Source organism: Andrena cerasifolii, chromosome 12, assembly GCF_050908995.1.
Source record: "Andrena cerasifolii isolate SP2316 chromosome 12, iyAndCera1_principal, whole genome shotgun sequence".
NCBI lineage: Eukaryota > Metazoa > Arthropoda > Insecta > Hymenoptera > Andrenidae > Andrena > Andrena cerasifolii.
This window is the reverse complement of record NC_135129.1, coordinates 3574113-3598314: the sequence shown is the minus strand read 5'-3', so window position 1 is coordinate 3598314 and position 24202 is coordinate 3574113. Positions and strand designations below refer to the sequence as shown.

Sequence of the window (24202 nt, the reverse complement as noted above, 5' to 3'; positions counted from 1 at the left end):
TCGGAACCAGAGAAGTTTTTGCATGCATTGAATCACACGCGAATAGAATGAGTTCCATGGTCGAAGAAAGCGCGGGCAAGAAGGGCGAAAGGGATATAAAAAAAAAGCGATTACAATGGTAAATCCATCGAGCTTCCCGCGTTCACCTCGTAGGATTGAATTGGTTTTCTGAGGGAGTTTGCGTAAGATATACTGGCTCGATAATGTACGCTGACGGACTTCATAATTAGGGGTTGAAGTCAATTATATGGAAATGCGATGCTTTCCTTTGTCGAACGCCTTTGGAATTCTTGCACGTACTTTTCGTAAGGGAACATCCTATTCGCCACTGCGAGGACGGCCAACGTACTGTCAGCGATATTACAAATCAAAGGCACTGTACAATTACAATTTGTGTTATGTACAGGGTAAGTGCATCTAAAATCGTCACTCGTAACATCTCGCGAAGAAAGTGTTCTTAAGTATTTCAGTGAATCTTGATGATGTAAAAATTTATCGAACCCTGACAATTTTGCATCACATTAGGAGATTTGCTGATATTAAATCTAACTCAGGTTAATTAACCCTTATTCAGAATTTGTAAAGTTACATGGATAATTAAATTTGGGTCAAATTGACCGAATATCATATAGGTATTTACAAGAAACAGGCATGCAAGAATAAAACTCAGTTCATTTAATTATCACGGTTTAGTATTTTAAGAACTTATTAAATTTCTACAATAAATTTTTTTTTAAAATTTACGTTCCACGCTTTTATTTTTAGTCGTATGAGGGAATTATTCTAAGACAGTCATTTAGGCTGGTATAAAAATTATTTTTTCCTTTTTACTAAATTTTAATAAAAGCTTATTTTTTAAAAAAAAAATTTACTACAAATTCTTTTATGCTTTTCAGTGAAAATATTGTATAGTCATCGAAACTACGTATGTGTGCAAAGTTTCAAGTCGATCGGATATGTGGAAGTGTGTCAAAATTAGCTTACAAGATTTCACCCTAACAAATTAACCAACGAACTCACAAGTGAATCTAAATAAAAGCTTGTAATAAAAAGGCTAGGCTTGCCACGAAAAGGCTGATTTCACAATTGTCCTGCGGCAGGCTTACATTTTTCCGAACGAAATTTAAATGCTCATCAAGATGGCAGAGAATCCCAAATGATTTAGTTCACCCCTAACTGCTATCTCCACGAAAATTCGTTTCAAGTAGCAGTCCTGTGACCAGGAATACGTTCATAACCGTTTTACTGCATCGCGATCCGGCGATGTGACGTGCCAGACGAGTAGACAAAGGTTATAACTGATAACGCGAGCATCGCGTGGCCGTGGCAAAGGATCGTCAAAGATACCATTCCAATCTGTGGGCAAAGTGGAAGCGATACGATCGGGCGTGGAGGAGCGTGCCCGTTAACTGGCAAAGTCACGCCGAAAAAGAGGCGCTTCTGCGATAGACAGTTGGATTTGTCGGGGGATCGTACGGTTCTGTGCCCGGGTCTATTGACTAATTAAAGATCTGAAAAGAGATACCTGGCCGGGTATCTCTCGGGATCAGATTAAAAGCTGTCTCGTTACGCGAGATCAAAGGGCTCAATTTTCTGGCGGTCGGGAAAAAATACTTTGCTCCAATTGCACATGCCACTGTCGATCGGTCCCTGCCGGATATATGGGAGAGACTCGTAGCACGGAAACTCCTCATAGCCGTGGATCGCTCCCTTCTAGCTCTCCCCTAACCCGCTCTTCTCCCGCCCGCTTTTCCAACCCCCCCTATCCATATCTGTCGATTACCAATATCTTGGCAAGATGGCAAGAACCGACGGTACGAACAGGATCTCTAGGTCAGATAAGAGTTAGTGCTCACTTGTTGACCCGTTTCAACGGGCGCAATTTATCGAGATATGCGAAGCGGGAGAAAAGGTGTAGGCGGGTTGCTGGAAGGCTTCGACCGGTTGCTGAATTTCCATCGGGAAATGGCATTAACGAGAAAGCGCGTCTGAACGCAATAGGCGAGCGATTGGGGTTAATTAATTCCTTGCGTTAATTGTAAATTAATAGGATATTTTAAATTATTCCTGTCGAGAGTTGTTAAGGGGAGGTTCTGGTCTAGAGCCCAAACAAATAGGTGATCTTTAGGAATTAATTAAAGGAAAACTACTATATATAATTTAATGGGACTTTTTGCATTGTATTAAGGATGTCTTAGATTATAGAAATATATTTTTTGTTTTATAATTAATCATTACAGACGGCACTGGGGAGTCGTTAAAATCAAGGCGTCAAAAAATTGATCCAAATCGGTGGGACCTCTATCTCCAAAAGTTATTATCCGATTCGACTGAAACCTTGTTTATTTTGAAGATTATTCTTTTGGCTAGGGGGGGGGGGACTAAAAATTACAAAAATTAATTTTTTTAGAAAATAACGGCACTTGAAGTTTGAAATCCCTTTCCCCCTATATTTTTCATCTTTTCAACGCCTTTGAAAATTATAAATTTTCAATTTTTGTATTTTTTTCTGGTTTCCCTCCTAGCCAGAAGTATATTCTTCAAAATAAAAAAAGTTTCAGTCGAATCGGATAATAACTTTTGAAGATACAGGTCCCACCGTTTTGAGAACACTGTTTCACGTGAGCGCCGGAGTGGACGGTTGTTGCCCATGCATTTGCCGTTACTCAAATGCCTATAACTTCAGGAATTTTACGAATTTCAACAAATCCTTTTAAACACTTTTTCCTAAAAGATTGATCATTCGAAAAATGAAATAAAAAAAAATCGACATTTAGACCAGAACCTCCCCTTAATGAGTTCTCGGGTTGATACTTCTGCTCTGTTCGGAGTTATATAAATTTAACCGTGAAGAAATCGCGTGAAACAAGTTTTAATGTAAATGCTGAAGAATTTAAGATGTCCACTCAGCAGAATAAAATTAATACATTTAAAATTGGTTGTAAAAGCTCTTTTTTCTCAAGTGTTAACTTTTATATATTTTTAGAAGGAATTTATCGTTACAGTTTGGGCTTATTAAAGTTCTGCATCTTTGTTGCATTTAAATTAATGAAAATTTGAATTCGATTTGTTTATTATAATCCGAGGAATATTAACAACCACGTGCTACCTGTTTTTCGTACCAGTCCATTTTATTGACGAGAAACTTCATATAAAATTAATATTTCATAATTGAGTTTTGTTTCTTTTGACTTCAGAAATAAATTATACATTTGTCCTTACTTTTGAAACCAGCACAGTAGTCCTCCCCTTCAAACTATTTTACTACGAAACATTGTCCGACGAAATCAACGAACCAATATAAACCCGTGAGTGTTCATACGAATAATTTGTTAGGCGCAGGCGAACGTATCATTTACTCCCAAATTTCTGGTTAAATACAGTTATACAACGTCACCGAGTTAATTTCAGTTTGTCAATGTATCGAAATTGATAATATAAATCAATCGCTTGCAAACCGCGACCTTGATTAAACGTTATTCACCCTGCAATTAAACGCAGACAGCATAATTATCAAATATGCTTTACCTATTGTGGTAGCTGATTGTAGTTGCAATTTCGCTAACAAGAGGAAGACAATTTTAAGAAGAAACGTTTTTTCAATTAACTTACGTGGCGAATATTTTTGTCAACATTAGATAAACTAACTTTTAAGGGGGGAACCCTACTTAGGACGCTAGGAATAAGGTGATTCTTGGGAAATTTTTTTCTAAGCAACTGTTGAACGGATCTTTTCTAAACTTTCAGGGTATTTTAGTTCACATTCAAACAATAAAAATTAATTTTTTCGTTACAAAGTGATCGGTAGAAATGGAGATATATGAAGACGAACGTCTAAGGACTCGCGCGCCCGAGTTGCAAATTTGCGATTATATAATGGTGGCCCCAATTCTTCCCTGAAATAAAAGAAACCAAGGGTTTTCTGTTTTCTAGTATAATTACATTGTCGATGAACCTAACAAACGAAAAAAAAAGTTAAAAGTTGGCAAATTGGTGGGATTTCAAAGAAAAAGTTACGATTCTGCCCCAAAATATTTCGTACTATTTATGGAAAAAGAGTTGTTCAATTCAATTTATTTATCAAAGTTTTAGGTTCATCGACAATGTCATTACACTAGAAATAAGAAAACCCTTGGTTTTTTTATTTCAGGAAAAAATTGAGGCCACCATTATAATCGCAAAATTGCAACTCGGGCGCTCGAGTCCTTAGACGTTCGTCTTCATATATCTCCATTTCTACCGAACACTTTGTAACGAAAAAATTAATTTGTATCCTTTGAATATAAACCAAAATACCCAGAAACTTTGGAAAAGATCCGCTCAACAGTTTCTTAGAAAAAAAATTCCCAAGAATCACCTTATTCCTAGCGTCCTAAATAGAGCTCTCCCCTTAAAACAAATGACAATATGTGGGACATTGAAGCATCGCATTTAAATGTTTTACTCTTGCGTTCTAATTATTGTAGTAAATAACGATGCATCGCCAAAAGTGTTCGACCGACGCAATTATATATTCAATTTGCTTCTAACGTTCCGTGATTCCGCGCACTGCCTAAGTGAATGTTTCCCAGCAGTTCCTGTTTCACCCCGATTCGGCAGGTTCTCTTTGAATTCAATTCCGCGGCACTCGCCCCGAGGGTTCAGGCATAAACTTGCGCGGGATTTATCGATATGTTCCTTCTGAAACCGTTCAAATAGTCTCGCCGAAAGTTCGCGGGTTCGGTGCCACTAAACAGCGACTAATCTCGCAAACGCTATCCCCAGCTTGGAGTTCGAACGATTAAGAGGCAGTAATTTATAAACGGGGTTACGAGGATCGGATTAATCCCGAATGTGGACTTCTATCTCGTCCCGTGTTTGGCGCAAAAAAAAAAAGAAAAAGGAAATAAAATTGGAGACCAAACGTTGGTTTCGAGGCTACAATAATATTTGTGCGGACAGTTTAGTTGGATAGTGGTCGAGGGTACTTGTCAAAACAGAGCTTGCGGGGGGTCGCGGGGGTGCTCGAAAAGTTTGTTTAAAACGTGTAACAATAACGTCAAGTTAACTCGAGGTGATTAAACGACGAGATCCCACGTTGGGAAAGTTTAGATTCTAATTGGGGGCGAGCGAAAAAAAGCCGCGAGTTCGGGGGTTGTTGTTTTACGCTTACCTGTGCGCCGACGAGGCCAGCACGTAATCTAGGAATATCTGTGTGACTCCAGTCCGATCTGGCCCAAGGATCAACCCTGCCGAGGTCGCTGCTCAGATTAACCTCGCCCAGCTGATTGTGTACGAATTTTCTGACGTTCCAGGGCAAATCGTTGTGCCTGGAAACAAAAGCACAGAAACTGTTCTTATTCCAAAATTCTTTGCCTAGTCAAATCGAGAAGCACAGGTTTAATTTAGTCGAATTTATTCCTGAAATTATCAAGGACTTTATGTATGTACTATCAAACTGTAAAAAAATGCAATAAAAATACAATTTAAAGACCCAGATTTCCATTAATGGCATAGGCCTGAGTAGAATTTGATTTCTTTCAATACTTTAGCTGTTTTTAATATATTTTTGGGTGCTGAATTCGAGAAGCACAGCTAATTTTTATACCACATTGGTGCAGGTAAATGTTAAAAATTGTTAGAAATTTCTAAGAGACTGTAAATATTGGGTGACCAAGTCATTTCCGTTAGTTGTGAGTTCAGTAATTGTTCACTACTAATTTCATTCAATCGCATATTACACCATAAAACGTGAGGGCAAATTGTGAACAAATTGCGAGGTTACTTTTGCATTTGGAAGTCCGAATTCCTCTAAAATCAGCACATAATTTTTAAAAGTTTTTATGACCTCGAATTTAGCAGCCATGTATAACCATTGGGCCTCGATTTTTTAAGCACTTTAATTACTAATCTATTTTCAACGTAGAAGCGTTAAAGAATAGTAACAGAATTGAGGTTTTATACATTTCGCAGGCATGCAGGTCATTCGAATTAGAAAATCTGACTGTTTAAGGGGCTCGTGATTTTCCCCGCGCCTCTTTCTAGATATGTACTAACTTACCCGTCGATCAGAGGCACTTCAGTGAGAATCCTCCTGATCACGTCCAGCCTCTGCTGGTGCGTAACAGGGGCGGATTGTAGAAGCAACGGTAGACAAAGTCCTCCGAGAAGCAGAGCCGCAACTAGGAGCAAGATGGGCGCTAATACACGGCATTTTCTACGAGAACTCTCCTCCCTGCGATCTTTGCTGCTGCCACTACTAGGGGAGTCCTCGCACGGTGGGGGCAGTCGCACTGTGCCGTTGCACGGTGCCACGTCTGGCAGTTCTGTTAGGCACGTCGTCTGGAAACAAGAAAGATAGTTTTAAGAACATTATTACTCGTATCGCTTATGAATTTCGTACGTATCATCGTGTACGAAATACAGAGGGTGGCCAAATGATTGTGCTAAAAAAATTTTCGTCAAAATCTGTGAAAGTCGTGGCTGTAATTAAAGTAACAATGCACGAAGTTTATTGCTTTTTTTTCATTTATTGATTAGCTAGTACAACGCAATTTTTGTTTGCTGCCCAAATTCACTCGAAGGGGGTAAAATCAACCCTTGAAAATTCGGCTATTTTCCGATTTTCTGTTGTAGCTCGCGAAGTGTAAGAGATAGAAAAAAAGATTCAAGGCAAAATTTACTTCTTTTAATTAGATCTAGCATTTGGCGAAAAAATTATTTTAATTAATTCACGAGTTATAACAGAAAATTGGTAAATAGCCGGATTTTCAGCGGTCAATTACACCCCCTTACAGTGAATTTGAGCAGCAAACAAAAATTGCGTTGTAATCAGGAGGAAATCCCCCACACATTCACAAAGTTTCAGAATTTTTTGAATTTTCGGATTCGCGATGTTCCCTTGTTAGTAAATGTTTGTCACTTTCTCACGTAACGGCTTGAAAGTGTGGGTGAAATGTTAGTGAACAAATACACAAAACCAGAACTATGTGAAACGTTTATTTTGCAAGGGAAAAATTCTTTCGTGCTCCTTCGTGCGCACCTCCCCCTGAATCGTTGCCAATTAGTTGTAATTATTTTTCATCCGCGCCAATCTTGAAGATTTCGAAGGACCCCCAAAATATGTTTCTCGATTATGAGCTGCCAAAGTGTCTGGTTTGAAAAGACCGTAAGTGGTTTGGGCGAGTTCGAAAGTCACGCAGGTAACGAGCCTTTTAACTGTCCGCTAAAAGGTGGATTACCGTGAGACGTCGCTGGTTAACGCGTAACCTGACTAACAGCAGCTACAGCACGCTCCGTGGAAAAATACGGCGGTCGGAGTAACACTACCACGCGACTTAAGGGTATCCTCCGTAGCGTTCTACCGAGACGCATTGCAGACACCGTGGAACTTTTCTTCGCACTTATCCTAACTCCCATAAAGTACAGTAAAACTGAGGCGGATTTTCCACGCGTGTCTTCAAATCCCTCTACCCATCCACTAACACTCTTAGCGCAAACGAAACTTTTATCCGACCGACCTGCACACGGAGGGGCTCCTCTTCCCTCTCCCGTAGCGAGCTGCGCGCGTGTTCCTGTGCTAGTTTTATATTTATGACATGTAAACGCGTCATTTTTCGCAAATACGTGACCACCCCATGAAAGTAGAAGCTACTGTAATCGAAAACTTTAGAGGAAGATGAAATTCTCTCTGCTGTTCTGAAGTGTGTACCTACATGAGCGATAGCAATAAATTAAGTCGTTTATTCTGGAGCCATGTGATATTTAACCCTTCGTGGTCACACCTTCTTGTAACTTGTTCTAAGGCTACTTGTTGTAACTTCTTCTTCACTGCACCCCAGTGTCATTTTTGAATTACCATTTTCGTATTTTTGATTCTTTTAAGTTTTGAGTGATAATTGTACATTTGTAATACTCATACGTGATTGGCAACTGATTGGCTTATAAACCCTCCAATTGCCGCTAAAGTACCAACTATTTATCGCAGTTGGTGACGAGCATAAAATTACTATGGCTTTTTCAGTAATAATCTATACTTATATCATCGTTGTGTCACTGATTCATCACTATCCAGCTCAAACCGATGACCCTAGAGACATGAAATTCGGAGGGTATGTTCCTTTTGCGACGTAGGTGCTCGGTAAGAAGGGATTTTTTGAAATTCTAAGCCAAGGGGGGTAAAAAAAGGGTGAAATATGTTTTCTCGGAGTTCTTATTATTTCTTAAACCCGATTAGAAATCAACTTGGTTTTTACTTACAAAGGTTACCCACACAAACGCCTAAAAACCAGATTCAGCATTTCCCCTAATCAACCCCTAAGGAGCTGAAAAGGGGTGAAATGTGTTCCCACGGATTTCTTAAAATCTCTTCGGCCCGATTAGATATCAACTTGGTTTTTACTTTGAAAGGTTACCCACATAAAAACCAATTTCAGGATTTTGCCCTAATCAACCCCTAAGGGGCTGAAAAGGGGTGAAATGTGTTCCCACTGATTTCTTAAAATCTCTTCGGTCCGATTAGATATCAACTTGATTTTTACTTTGAAAGGTTACCCACATAAAAACCAATTTCAGGATTTTGCCCTAATCAACCCCTAAGGGGCTGAAAAGGGGTGAAATGTGTTCCCACTGACTTCTTAAAATCTCTTCGGCCCGATTAGATATCAACTTGGTTTTTACTTTGAAAGGTTACCCACATAAAAAACAATTTCAGGATTTTGCCCTAATCAACCCCTAAGGGGGTGGTGAAAAGGAGTGAAATGTGTTTTCATGGAGTCCTTAATATCTCTTAGGCCTGAAGCGAAGCGCGGGGGCAGTTTGCTAGTTCAGTAATAAATCAGTAATAATTCTTCACGAAATAGAAGTGTTCTAGGCGGGGAGAAGCTGCGACGCGCTAATGCCCTAAACCATATTCACGAAATACTGTAGGAATTTAGATGTAGCAATTCGTTCAAGAACCACGGAAAAAGAGAGTCAGAGCGTCGGGGATCGAACTCGCCCGAGCCGCCCGCGTGCGATCAGTCGCGTTTGCCACCACGGCTGCGCCAACTCTCCCTGGTCTCTTACAAGGAGAGTATTTTAGGTGTCCGCCCGCATCCGATCATTTTGATTTTTGGATATGTTATAGAGGACCGAAAAATAAGAAATACGTGTTTTTTTATTTTTCCCAGTTTTCATATTTGCGGCTTGAAAACTGCGTTCAAAGTTAGGGTTGAAAAATCATTTTTGTGGAATATCTCGAGAACTATTAGAGACAGGGGAATAGTGTCAATGGACGAATTTTGTGTCTTTGAATACAAAATATGCCTGACTCACCAGATTTTCAAAAATCCACAAAAATGATTTTTCAACCCCAACTTTGAACGCAGTTTTTATTGGAAATTGGTTATTAAATAAATCAGCCTTCTAGATTTATATTTCAATTTTATTTTTAGCGGCTAGGAAAGAATGTCTTTCTAAGACAGTATACCGAACAGAAGTGAGCTCTTCTCTGACAACGGTCTGTTTTATCACCGTTGCCAGATATTGAAACGAAAAGACGCTCCACACACGTATCATTATCTTCTACTATATTCAGGTTTCCCTGAATATTGAGTCATTTCTGCCTTTTAATAATTACAGTAATCCAACAGTTTTCACCCCCCCAAATATGAAAACGGGGAAAAATAAAAAAACACGTATTTCTTATTTTTCGGTCCTCTATAACATACTGTTGGAGTTCAACGAGTCTCAGTGTTAGGACTAAGGGGCTGCGTTTCTCTTTTTCTGGAGAAGAGGGGCGAAGGGTCTTGACCGGGGCATAAGGTGACGACCGTAGCCAGTCTGAAAATTATGACCAAACCGTGCAGATCGCGTTCCGTCTCTTAAAGTTTCTTTTTTCTTGTATACTTTTATATATAACCAACTAACATTAATACGTGGACACACTGTGTATTGTCTATCTATACAATAAACCATAGTTGTGTTTATAGTGTGACATTTATTTTCAACCTCTGCGGAGTAATTTCCAACACATATCCAAAAATCAAAATGATCGGAGGCGGACACCTAAAATACTCTCCTTGTTAGTCCGGGCTCCCTTTTATTCTATGGGGGTGTCTGATCCCAGAACACTGTGGAAATGTTCGCGAAGAAAAAGGCCAACCATGTGGAGTCGATTACTAATCGAAGACACGCGGCCACGATCGAATGAGCCTCGCGTAGTTGTGCACGTACACAATTCTGTGGGTACATATCTAACTCTCATAGATTAGGGGCAGTGTTTCGCAGCGCGGACGGCAAGGATGTCTGGATTTTATTCAGATCCCCTTGGTTTCACAGCTTTCGTGGTTCTTTCGCGCGCACGTACCATTGCGAACTTTGCATCTCTATGGATCCGCATTATTGTAGCCCATAAATATAGAAAACTTTTCCACTGCCGTGTATACGGAGGAAAGGGACAGAGTTGTGCGTCAGCCGGGTAAAAGTTTCGCCGATGCTATGTTCTTTCAACTTGGTCGCTTGCATAATGGAAAAACGGTATATCGCGTCAGCGGGGCCAATTGCGAATTTCAATGATACGCTCGTTGAAAAGTGTGAAGTGTATCGTTGATAATAGACGGGCGCTGAAGTCGTAAATTAGAAATGGTCAGAAATGGAATTATAATGACTAGAGATATAGTGACTCAGGCATAACTTCAGATACAGTCAAGTGGTGTGTAAAGCAATATTTTTTTTTTATATACGGGTTTATTTTAAAGTGGTCGCGTTAAAAATAGAGCCATTAGTAACCAGCGGTGATTACATATATGAAATTTGGTTACAAAGTATTTACTCGTAGAATTACATAATGCTTAATTGTTTATAAGAGGTCAAGTAAAATCGCTTTAAAAAATTGGATTACATTCTGGATGTTTTTAGATTCATTCAACTTCAAATTTTCTTTAATATTGCGTCGATTTTTTTTTGTATGAGAACTTAGGGCAGGTAGAGTAATATCGTTGAGGGTGTAAGTCGTCAAATGTCTTCTTAGGATTAGTAGAGTTAGGAATATTCGAATATTTCATTAGTACTCGAATATTACTAATATTCCTCAACTAAGGTGAATGACCCAATTTCTGCTCATGTCCCAATTTCTGATCATTTCGTATTTTTGTTATTATTATATGCGTACGTTTGTACTATAGTTGCAACAAAATAATTCTAAATTATTTAAACATTTACGCGAGTGTTGCACGAGCATACGGACATTTAGAGCATTATATGTTTAATTACAAATTACTAATAGTTAAACATCTTGAAAAATCTTTCTTATATAGTTTTTGAATTGGTTGATTTATTATTAAAGAATTAATCAATTACTCTGCAAATTTTGGTGACAAACAATTTTTTTACACCTTCTTTATGACGAGTTACCTCTTAAATGAGCAGAAATTGGGACATTCACTTTATTAAAACATTTGAAAACTGAGATTCGTCTTTTCTGATACAATTCTGTATTTGAAACTGACTGGCAAGGGAAGATCCCCGATCTGGATATTCAAAAAATTATAAAACCTTGGGGATATGTAGAGAATACACAGATATGTGTTACGCAATTTTTTTTACTGCCCAAATTGACTCTAAGGGGGTGAAATTGACCCCTGGAAACCCGGCTATTTTCTTCTTTTGTGTTATGACTTGCGAATTGTAAGAACTGCAAGCTACCAAATTATAGTCCGAATTAAAAGAAGTGACGTTTGTCTGAAACCCTTTTTTCTATCTCTTACAGTTCGCAAATTATAACGCAAAATCGAAATCAATTTCACCCCCTTAGAGTGCACTTGGGCAGAAAAAAATGTGTAATACATATCTATATATCCTTTACATATCCTCAAAGTTTCATAATTTTTTGAATTTCTGGGTTGGGGATCTTCCACAGTGAGTGACAGTTATCTATTTAAAATTTTATTCGAAGCATATTCAAATACCACAATATTCGAATTTTATTCTATGGATATTGACATACTAGGACAGTTAGAATATTTGAATGGAGAAAAATTCAGTCAAATAGTACCAGAACTCGTTACAGGGCTGCACTTAGGTGTTTGGTCACATGTGTACACTTAAAATACTAATATCCAAAAAGTATGCTAAGTATACGTACAAGTATAAAAATGTGTACACACGAGCAGATAAGTCTAACTAAAAATTGAACAGCTCATTTTTATAATACTTGTGTCTGAATTTACCAATATATTTATAAACGCTGATTCAGTATACTAAATATTAATAACTTTAAGAATGAAAGTATCAAGTATGATTTTTTGAATTTCCTGCTAAATTTGTTACTCTGCATGTCGTGATATTTTACGTAAGAAACACAAGTATCTGTATAAAAGTTATTTTTGAATTTCTATTATTTTTCAAAAAGCCATCTGGGGGATGAAATTTTGAAGGCTACTTTTTATCCTTTAAACTTGGGTTATGACAGCTGAAAAAGCAATACACGTCCCTTCTCTGCGGTCTTTCGACGACTTTCATCGAAATCGGTATCAGAGGTCTGTGAAGATAGCACCCCCAAATTCGATTTTTAAAAAAAACTCAACAGCATTCGTTTGTCCATCGTTTGCCCACGTTTGCCCATAAAAAAATTTCGTTTGCCCACCCTCCAGAATCGAATTAAAAAATAAAAACCTCGAAAAGAAGGGTATAGGTGAAGCGATCGCGTTAAAGTTCGATTTTTTTGGAAAATATTATCAAAATCGTTCTTTCAACGATGCAGTCCGTTAGTTTAGATGTAGAAGAGATTTGCCCATGCATTAATTTCGTATGCCCACCCTCCAGAATCGAATTATTAATAAAGATAGCCAAGAAGTGCGGTACCCGTTGAAGCGATCGCGTTAAAGTCCGATTTTTCTGGAAAATATTATCGAAATCGTTCTTTCAACGATGCAGTTCGTTAGTTTAGATGTAGAAGAGATTTGCCCATGCATTAATTTCGTATGCCCACCCTCCAGAATCGAATTATTAATAAAGATAGCCAAGAAGTGCGGTACCCGTTGAACCGAATACCTTTCTGTTCGTTTTTTTCCGAATGAATTATCAAAATCGATTGTTCTTACCGTAAAGGATAAAGGTGTTTGGTGACATGTTATCCAAGAAATGTTGCACACACTTCTTTCTCACTTTATTCGGACGACACTTCAATTTGTATCGCTCATCGAATACTTCACAGTTTTCACACATCCGCAGCATGTGCAGAATAACACCAGAGTGGTTTTCTAGTCATTTTTCACTAATTACCGCAATGATATCGCACAACGGAAAATAATATAATCTCACAGTTACTTCACAAACCGTAAATGAATGCACGGTCTCGCAAGAGTTGCGTCCGAACTCTGTAGACCGACTGACTTTCGTGCGTCGTTGGAAACAATTCGAGTGTCGCAGACCTCTGTTTACGTTTCGGCACGTTCGATGACGACACGCAGCGCTGCTACCCTAAAGGGTCGCAACGCCGAGTGCCACTGCTGAAACGTAAACAGATGTCTGGCGATACTCTCGAATTCTTTCCAACGACGCACTTCTTGGCTATCTTTATTAATAATTCGATTCTGGAGGGTGGGCATACGAAATTAATGCATGGGCAAATCTCTTCTACATCTAAACTAACGGACTGCATCGTTGAAAGAACGATTTTGATAATATTTTCTAGAAAAATCGAACTTTAACGCGATCGCTTCACCTGGACCCTTCTTTTCGAGGTTTTTATTTTTTATTTAAATTCTGGAGGGTGGGCAAATGAAATCTGAGAGTGGGCAAACGTGGCCAGGTCGGGTATATTCGTATCCTTCTTTTAAAAAATTGAAATCAATTCATCGTGGATGATGAAGACAAATTTTTTATTTTGTTCATAACTTTTTTTTGGAGGGTGTGCAAAAAAAATTTGTATGGGCAAACGTGGGCAAACGATGGACAATCATTTCCCACCGTCAAATCATTAAAATGTTTTCATGGGGGTGCTGATGAAATTTTTTTTTTGTTATAATTTTTTTTTGAAGGGTGGGCAAACGAAATTTTTTATGGGCAAACGTGGGCAAACGATGGACAAACGAATGCCGTTGAATTTTTCGAAAAATTCGAATTTGGGGGTGCTATTTTCACAGACCTCGGTATCAGATATGTCGCAGATGCTCCTTGTCAATGAAATGGAGAATTATTACTGTGTTCACTTATGTTAAATTTAATTTTGCTTCGAGTAATCAATAGTACATGGTATTGAATTCAAAATGCAATTTTAATTAAACCCTGGCGCCGGGTACCGTTATGCTGCATAATAATAGGAAATTACATACTCTCTAAATGTTATTAATGTTACATGCTGCAACAAAAGTTACAGTAAACGACCATTTAGCAGTTTAATATACACGTGTTCGCATGTAATGTATCCAACTGGAGCTTCTACATCGACACACTTATTATGTGCAAGACAAATTAATTAATAAATTCTCACAGAGAGTTATTCTGCCCCCTTTAGTTAAAATGTCCTATATAACATTTTGAAACAACCGAGAAAACTGGAGTTTTATCATTCACTTTGTACCGTCCTTATTCCCCTTCATTCAAATTAAAACATGTTGTCATTATTTCGTAACAGCCTAATATAATTTTTTGTAATAGGTGCACCGGTAGGTGACGTATTATTAACGTACCAATTAATTAATTGTTTTAGATAGGATATTAAACCATTTGGAAAGAAGTTAGGTTAAATACATTATACAGTTTATAAATCTTTACGATGCACGTAAAATTTTCTAACTTTACTTAAAAGGTAAAAGATGTGTGGAATTTCAAATATTTCAACATATCTCAAAAAATGAAAAAATGCTAGATAGGACAGTGTAAGGGGTTATACCTAGTCAGACGGCCGAAAAAAGGCGAATATTTGTGATTTTTTTTGTTTTTTGATTTTAGATAATCTGGTTCCGAATGGCAGTGCTCACTGCAAAACCATATTTTTAAAAATGCTTCTTGGATGTCGGTTGTTACTTTATTATAAACGTGAATATTTTTCCACGAAAAAATTACCACACGTTCTATAAATATTGCTCTTTTAAGCGCAAAAAGTTTTGTAAAAATATACGCTTCCGCTTCTTCAAAAAAAAATCACAAATATTCGCCTCTTTTCGGCCGTCTGTCTAGGTACAACCCCTTAACTAAGGAGGGGAGTATCGTGTATTGACTCTTCCAATTCCAATCTACGCTACCTTAATTTGAATTCAGAGCTTATAATATACTTGACAACATCATTCAGTCACCGCGCAAAAATTTCCACGATGCACAATGAAACCAGCAATTAGAATTCAACCTCCCTAGTGAAACATAAAAATTAAACTTCAGAGAAAATTAAATTAACCAAGTTCCTCCCATCCAAAATAGAAACTTCGCCCTTACATTCCAAATCTTTTCCACGCCATTCCTTTTCCAAATCCGAGCTCGAACAGAAAAATATAATAAACATACAAATTAAAAAAAAATACTGTAACTACTTATTTGTCACAGCATTTCATCTGCGAGCTAAAACTTCCCAATTACCTTCGCATCGTCCCAACTGATCAGAATATTTTTTGGTACTAGTATTTCAATTCAACATGAGCATTACTATCAGCCGAGCGATAAGGTGCTCATTACGAAATCTTTCGCATAGGGATCCGAGGGTGGCGGTGCAAAGCTGCGAACTGTCGCTCCTCGAGAACTTTCGAACTTTTGTGTGTACCTACGTTCCCTTGCGCGGCGACGTCTTCGTTCGTCCTTTCGCGGTTTCCTTATCCTGGACGCCCCCTCCCTCGATATTCCATTCTCCCCCGGTTACTGTTACTTCCTCTCCCTCGTTACTGGCACATCGCCACGCGTTAACGAGGGAACAAGATGAAACTTCGCCGACAGATATTCCTGAGGCGTGGAATTCACGGCGCACGCTTTGGGGACCGGAATATTCAACATTGATGTGACATCACGTACACCTCGCTTCCGGGTTTTCTGTGCGGCTGAACATCCGTGCACCCTCTGTCCGTGGCCTCCCGACCAATTGGCGACGTCGACTACTCAAGTTCCGTCGCGCCGTCAAAACTCTGCTTCGACATGGACATTGGCCTGCTAAATCGCGAGCTTTCATATAGGAATTCATGCCCGTTTATAATCGAATATCATATCATTAGTCTCTTCTCTCGAAAGGAGTGCGTTAAGGGGAGGTTCTGGTCTAAAAGTCGATTTTTTTTTATTTCATTTTTCAAATGTTCAACCTTTTAGGAATACTTGCTTAAAAGGATTTGTTGAAGTTCGTAATATTCCCGAAGTTATGGGCATTTGAGTAGCGGCAAATGCATGGGTAACACTCGGCCACTCCGGCGCTCACTTAAAACTTTAAACGCGTTTTTCTCGAAACAGTCTTCTCAAAACGGTGGGACCCGTATCTCCAAAAGTTATTATCCGATTCGACTGAAACTTTTTTTATTTTGAAGAATATGCTTCTAGCTAGGAGGGAAACCAGAAAAAAATACAAAAAATTGAAAATTTGTAATTTTCAAAGGCGTTGAAAGGATGAAAAATATAGGGGAAAGGGATTTCAAACTTCAAGTGCCGTTATTTTCTTAAAAAATGTAATTTCTTAATTTTTCTGGTTTCCCTCCTAGCCAGAAGTATATTCTTCAAAATAAAAGAAGTTTCAGTCGAATCGGATTATAACTTTTGGGGATACAGGTCCCACCGATTTGGATCAATTTTTTGACGCCTTGACTTTAACGACTCCCCAAGGCTGTCTGCAATGATTAATTATAAAACAAAAAATATATTTCTGTAATTTAAGACATTCTTAATACAATGCAAAAAGTCCCATTAAATTATATATAGTAGTTTTCCTTTAATTAATTCCTAAAGATCACCTACTTTTGGGGGCTCTAGACCAGAACCTCCCCTTAATGGAAATGATAAGCTGAAGCTTCCGCTAGAAACAGAATGTAGGGGAAACCTGTCCAAAACCGTACACTAAGTAGGTGTATTCTTCTTCTTGTTGCTTGAAATAACGGGGTACGGTTTTACCCCATACGGTTGTGCCCCAAGAGGTAAACACCTACACTTTTGGTTGCAGCTAAATATGAAAATGCCAACAATCGGCCACGATCTTAAAAATGTAATAGAAATAGATATTGTTGATAGATATCTTCGTGCAACCTACATTCTAATTACCAAAACACTATATAGTCCGCTTAAAGACAGTCGAAAATAAGATCAGAGCACTTAGAAGCAGAATAAATTTAATAACTCGCTTGAGCGTACGTATTTCGTCACGAATCTCTGTTGATTAACAGTTCAAAATACCGGAAAACAATTGCCAAACACGCGTGGGATTCTTTCATTTATTTCCAGGAATAAGTATGGCAATACGGTTTTGTACAGGTTTCCCCTATGAAGTGTGACAGCAAAGTGTTGAGAATAATTCGTTTAAAAATTTCATTTCGAAAATTAAACAGCTGTGAGGTTTAAACCGCCGCTTTTAAAGTAGTCCCCTTGAAACTATACAGTGCGGGAAAAGTACGTCATCTCTAGATCTCTACGTATCTAGATTTGAAAAAAAAATGCGCCGCGAAATTCATCTTGGCGACGAAATTCAAGATTCAATGTTTTTTATTTTAATGTCTTCATTTTTACGCGTTAATTTTTGCAGAAAAATTTATTCCATTCCCGCTGCTTGTCCACCCTGTATAGAACCATGATCTTATAACTTTCTAACATTTATTCATTATTGAAATACCTGTGAAATATCAGATTGCAAAAAGAAACTTGTTGCAAAACGTTGTACAGGCTTGACTCGTTAGTAAACAGAAGACAACAATTCAATTTGCAAGAGTGTGTTAACAATTTGCCTGGTAATTGGTGGTTAAAGTTACGAACTTTCAACCTCAAAAGATCAAATGTGGATAATTAATTCTCCACGAAAATGATCATTATTTGGATTTAGTACTTATGATGATGCGCAGATGCTATCGCATTTTTATAAACACCCTACATATTGCGTAATGGAATTTCAGGACCGGGCCCGATGCGCCTATTGAGTTGAGAAACTTGCAAAGACACATTCGTTGCTTGGAAAATCGATTACCGCCACAATTCTCTGTTATTCTGTCGCCTTTCGTTTACCTGTAACCTGCCTTCGTTTCTCGGTCATCGTCTGTTCTAGTAATTAAGGAACGGTCGTCCGAGGAGTCGTAAATGGTTATTAAAGGCCGCGTGTTACGGTCGTTATAGAGTTTCCGCGAAGGTTGGTTCATTAATTAAAAATTCTTTAAAACTAGTTCCTACCGTTGAGCCTGTGGTACCCGCGAGACATTTCACGAACTTCGCCGTATAACAGGTCGACATACAGGGTGACTTTTTCTAGAAAAGGTTGACGGCCAATGAACTTTGGCCTCCCCTGGATTTTTTATGAGTTCCTTAATTTTTCCGCGAGGCTCGGAAACCCCGAAAGGTATCGGGAATTAGCGCGATTAATACCCACTAATTAATACCCCCAATTAAATGTAAATTTATAAAATTCTAACGCTGTACTGAGATTATTAGGAAATTTTCTTTAGCGCTAAAATATATTTCGGAATTAATTGTGTTCACTTATGAACATCCATCAATAAATCTCAATAGATCTCATCCTGGCGTAAGAAGTGTATGGTATAGGTACCAACGGAGCAATAGTTGTATTTTGTCGAATTAATTATAACGCGAATTTTACGAAAGTCGATTAGTACGCAGATCGATAAATCTCCGGCATCTCCCTGGAACTTACAAGGCTCTGCTCGTAATTAAATTCGTAGTTTGCAAAGCAGATAACTGTTCCGAGCATCCCGTGAACTTGCAGATCCATGAAATTTCATCGAATTTCTGGAGGGGCCTTCTGTTGTCCTTCGGGGAGGCAATATTATGGAAAGTAGATCAAAGATTAAAGTCTGGGTTAGAGGGACCGATATGAGAGGTGATCTTATTCGAGTGTCTGGAATTCTCACAAAGGAAGCAGGGCCGTGCTACGCTGTGTGAGTGCCTGCCAGTTAATGGAACTAAGAACCATGGGAATCTGTTAAGTCTGGCAAAGGCTTTTCCCTTTGATCCGTCAACTTCGCGTATCCCTGTCTTTAGTCGTCTAAATGCGTCAGTAGTAGTGGGTGCGCATTCTCATTTGCGTTCGCGTATTGTTCATTTGTCGTTGTCTTCAGTGTCATATAAAATCGCAGGGATAAATTAAGGTTCGTGATTTAACAAACAAAAAAAAATTTTAATCGACTGATTGCGGCATAAAAAAGTTACAGTATGCGTTACGGAAGAATAAGAAATAGCAAAGTGTATTAAATTAAATTGAACAATTTAATACAGTGATATTCTGAAACATTGTTCTTCCTCGGAACGAAGTTCGTTCACACCTGTGCCGAGTACCGAAGCTGATACTTCGACGAGAGTGAGGGAACCAGAGAACGAGCGAGAGGCTCTTTCGTCGTCGTTTGCTCTCGGGTTTTCTCACTCGCGCCATTGGCCACGCGGAATAGTGTCCACTACGCGCTGTACGCTCGCCGCTAGCGCCGTTCGTCGGGCTTATAACGAGTGCGTACTGTATACGAAAGAGACTGGAACATAGGACTTGCGAGAAAGGAGTTTGGAAGATTAGACCTCTGGTGGCGCTGGCGCGAACTAACAGTCACGATCTCATGGTGGAGCTGGAATTTTCTACTAATCTCTACTAACTACTAATTATGCGATAACAAATGTATTTTTACATTAATTTCTGTTCTCAATTCAACTGTCTTTAGACACTCCTAAATCTGAAAACGCGTGCAATTTGAGAGACAACACTGTACCTAATGCAGAGTTAGGAGCTGTGATGCCAGATCGGGGACGGGTTTCCTCGAGAATTTCCCCCACCTCGCGCACACTACGCCGGAGCAGCGTGTCCGTGAGCTCGGCACTTCGGAGTCCAACTCACGGACACGCAGCTCCGGCGTAGTGTGCGCGAGGTGGGGGAAATTCTCGAGGGAACCCGTCCCCGATCTGGCATCACAGGTTAGGAGCGATGGGGCCGCAGTGAATGGAGGGGGAGACACCTACAGGAGTGGTGGTTTGCATGAACTGCGCCTGCGTCAGTTGCGCACACATTACCACCGCTCTTGTAGGTGTTTCCCCCTCCATCACTGCAGCCCCATTCGCTCCTAACTCTGCATTAGCTACAGTGTTGTCTCTGAAATTGCACGCGTTTTCAGATTCTCTATACGCGTGAAGCTATCCCCGCTACTTCTTCTGTAGTCGCCGCACAGTCGAAATACCGAGAATCAATTAATTTTCGTCGACTGAGCGACAGAATTTGGGTATCACTTATCAAAGAAAAACCCGAAGAAGCCGAACGCCGAACGAAAAAACAACTGCGCGTCGCCCCGTACCACTCGAGCGCTCGAGGAGGAATCAAAGCAAGCCGAATAGGCTACTCGTCTCTCAAATTGCGTGCGCCCGGCCCCGACGCTCGCGTATATAGAGAGACAGAACTGTATATAGTTAGACACAGAGGTAAAGGAAGAGTATTGTGATCGCGCATTAATTATTGCATACGTTTCCATCAACCAATGTCGGAATGTTTAGACCAATATTGAATCATCTGCAAGAATCCCATAAACAAATTTACCCGAGAGTTTTCGCGAGGTCCTAACCGCGCTCAGCGCGCAGCAGGTAATGAACGCGATACGTAATGAAACATAATGAAGAGCAGCGTGCATAAACTTTATTTGCATTCCGTGGATCGCGTACGGAACAGAGTTCAGCATATTGCATTCCTCTATTCGATGGCAGCGCGTGCACACAGCGCGCCTCGTTCTAATGCACCCCCGAAAGTGATAATGGCCTTCCTTCACTACTGGAAATATGATGCCACTGGCGCCATTAACGTGGCGAAAATAACCACATCGTTGAATTACATGATCAGACCGTGAATTGCTCAGTAATTTTCGTGAATTATCCTGCAATGCTGTTTGCGCACAGTTAAACACGGTGGCTAAGTCTTCGTATGCAGTATTTGAGAATTATGAAATTAATAAGCCGGAGTAGTACACGTTATTGCTAACGAGGTGTTTAATGAGATTATTTACTGAAATTAGGGACATTCAGAGAAACAAATAAAGAACTTGTTCACTTGAAAATGAGCGTTAAAATCGCTTTGAATTGTTGGATGATAAAAAACTTTTAGAAGGAAAGTGTTCTGATACTGTTTAACCCTCGGGTTGTTACATTCGGGGAAAATGACCCAAAATTTGACTTCGAAGTAAAGTATCTTTGAGGAATCATTGAAAATGGTAGTAATTTTTTTTTTTTTTTTTTTTTTTTTATTTTAAATCTCATAAGAGATTTATTAAAACAGTATTACAGGAAATGCACAGTATTTAAGGGAGGAAACATAGAAAGAAAAAAAAAAAAAAAAAAAAAAACCAAAGATATCAGTATGTACATACAGAAGTATACAGTAAGATTGAACCGTTAATTCATCCTAGATACGCAAATTACAAAAAAAAAAAAAAAATGGTAGTAATGGCGCCATGTAGTAGTAACTTCATGTATCCTTTACAGAATTTTACTTATTAATTTTCTTATTTTCTTTAGTGAAGTAGCAAGAGTATAATCATAATTTTTTAGCTAGGAATATTAAAGATTAAAAAAGTTTTAATTTTTTAAGCAAACAAATTTTTCTGCAACTATTTTTCTTTCAATTTTTTTTTAAACATGGTGATACTTTAAATGTTAATTTTCAACAATGGACATATATTCTACAATGTTCAAACTTTATCTCAGAATTTTTGCGACTTAATTTAACAGGTAGTTTTTAAACAGCAGCTGATTGAAAATTGGCTTGGGTCAAATCGACTCAGCGTGGCAACTAAGTACGACCAAATAAAATAAATGTGACAACCGAGAGTTAAATAACTCAGGAATCAGCCTATAAGCCTTAGAAACACTTCGTACGCAAGCAAATTGGATTCGCAAACTTTTTACTTGAGGTACAGTGTTTGTCTCTTAGAGTGTACTACTCGGCCGCCGCGCATTTTTGTAAAGTGTCCACAGTCTGCGAATGTATTTAAATTAAGTCGCCGCGAAGTTAAGTAACGGGGCGGTTGTTTAGTACGAACAGTTAGACGCTCGTTGGTATAAAAATATTTACCTTCCACTGTGAAGAAGAGGCATGGCTCTACTTCGACACAGTATCTCGCGCTTCAGGTTTGCAAGAACTTTTTGAAAAAATTTTTGACACTTTGATTAACGCGGGGTATTGAATATTGCTCTTCAAGATGTCTGGGCTCATCAAGGAAAGTTCTGTCCAACTCCCTCTGCGCTGTGAATACATATCCTCCCTGATGAACATTTTTATGATTACACATAAAACATATTTTCCTTCGTTTTACATCCTCTATAATAGTCCAGTAAAATTAGGATTTATCTGCAGAATAATTCCCAGCAAGCTAAACTTTTGTATGGGCCTTTATTTCGTTGCTTTAAATTATTAAATATGAAGAGTCCCCATCGCTGGGATCCCTGCTAAAGAATTTACAAAGGATCGAAGGTAAAAAAAATAGTTTGCGAATATCTCGTTATCTGTTAGTTCTACGACAAAAATGGTTATTACGAAGTTTGTAGCTTAGGGAATTCTCTACAAAAAAGGTTATATAAGTTTCTTCGTAGAACTAACCATTTTCATGTACGACGGCTCATAGTGACTATAAACACAGACAACGTACCAACACAAAACCCTACAAACCCTTCCCAAAAAAATGCCTTAGTAACCACGATGATACTATAAGCAGGAAGCTGGTTATCCAACAGCGCAATGGCTACGGTAATTCTGTTTGCACCGCGCTTCGGTGAACGAAATTTCGATACATTAGGAATTAGTAGAGAAACCAGCATGTGCCATTGATGACCGCAATGACGATTATTTCTCGAGCGGGTTAACCAAACTGCGGACATAAATCGATGCATTGTACTGTACCAGCTCGCAAAGATTAGAGTCTAAATAATCTTGAAAAATCGGGCGAGCTTGTTTGCGTGCAAATGTAAATATTCTACCCCCTCGTGTTACGGTATAAATGGAAACGATTTGCAGCCGGGACGTCGAATTTTGGCAGTATTTAAAGTTATTTTATGCGCAAACAGGAAGGGAGCGGAGGTTGCACTGTTTAACGTCCAGAAAATCGGTCGGGTTCGCGGCTCGTCCTACCGATCCAACGGTACACAACAACGCTGGCCAACTAAACTAATTAACATGAATCAGGTACACGTAACGCTCCCTGCCTCCAAACAAGCAACGCGCAACTGTGACACGCAACATAAAATATTAAGTAGCGTACAGTTCTGTACGATTGCATCTGATTTCTGCGCCAGCGGATGATCACCTCGGATGGATTTCTGGTTCCCTCTAAATCATTCTCCTCGCAAGGAGATCGCAAAGGGGTGGGATATAATTTCATGGAGACTAAACATGACCAGTTAATATCGACTCCACAAAACATGGAAATTAACTAACGAGATTTCAAGCGAGAAATATAGGAACAGTCGGACCTTGATAACTCGAATCTCAAGGGAAGGGGAAAAATCTTCGAATTATAGGGGTTGCGACTTATCGAGTTGTGGAGGTGTTTACAGCGGAGCCGATGGGAATGAAGACAGTTTCCGAGTTATAGAGGCTTTCGAGTTGTCAAGGTTCGACTGTACTTGGTGTTCCTAGCAATTGGTTTGGGAAATCTTAAAAGTATATGATCTTTCATTGTGAACTGTATATGTATCTCATTTTATGTATACATGGTGTCCCAGCTGAAGGAGGCCACCTGAATATTTCCATTTCTTTTTAGTGATACGAGAAATATTTAAAGCACAATTTATTTGAATGGTTGGAAGGGTGGAATACCGTGGAAGAAAATTTGTTTTTAACCCTTCCGACCCGACATTTTTCTATCTGGATTTTATTATATTTTCTTGCAGAAATCGACTGTACTAAGTGGCGGATAGGTGCTGATTAAATTTGAAAGTTGTGTGTCAATTTTAAAAATTGGGACTCATGGGTTCCAGCAGTTTTTTTTAGTGGACATAAGTTTTATAATTAATCATTGTAGACGGCACTGGGGAGTCGTTAAAGTTGAGGCGTCAAAAAGTTCATTCAAAAGGGTGGAACCTGTAGCACCTAAACCATTGGTTT

General features: G+C 38.9%; 1 protein-coding gene across 1 annotated transcript in view; it reads right to left on the bottom strand.

The window, feature by feature from the left end:
- The window catches only part of LOC143375339 (dipeptidase 1), a 285542-nt gene that overhangs the window by 103766 nt on the left and 157574 nt on the right, over window positions 1-24202 (bottom strand). The window contains exons 4-5 of the mRNA XM_076824339.1: window positions 6041-6321; window positions 5153-5309 (exon numbers count right to left, since the gene is read on the bottom strand). Coding sequence (XP_076680454.1) covers window positions 5153-5309; window positions 6041-6321 — 438 coding nt within the window. The remainder of the gene's footprint in view (window positions 1-5152; window positions 5310-6040; window positions 6322-24202) is intronic.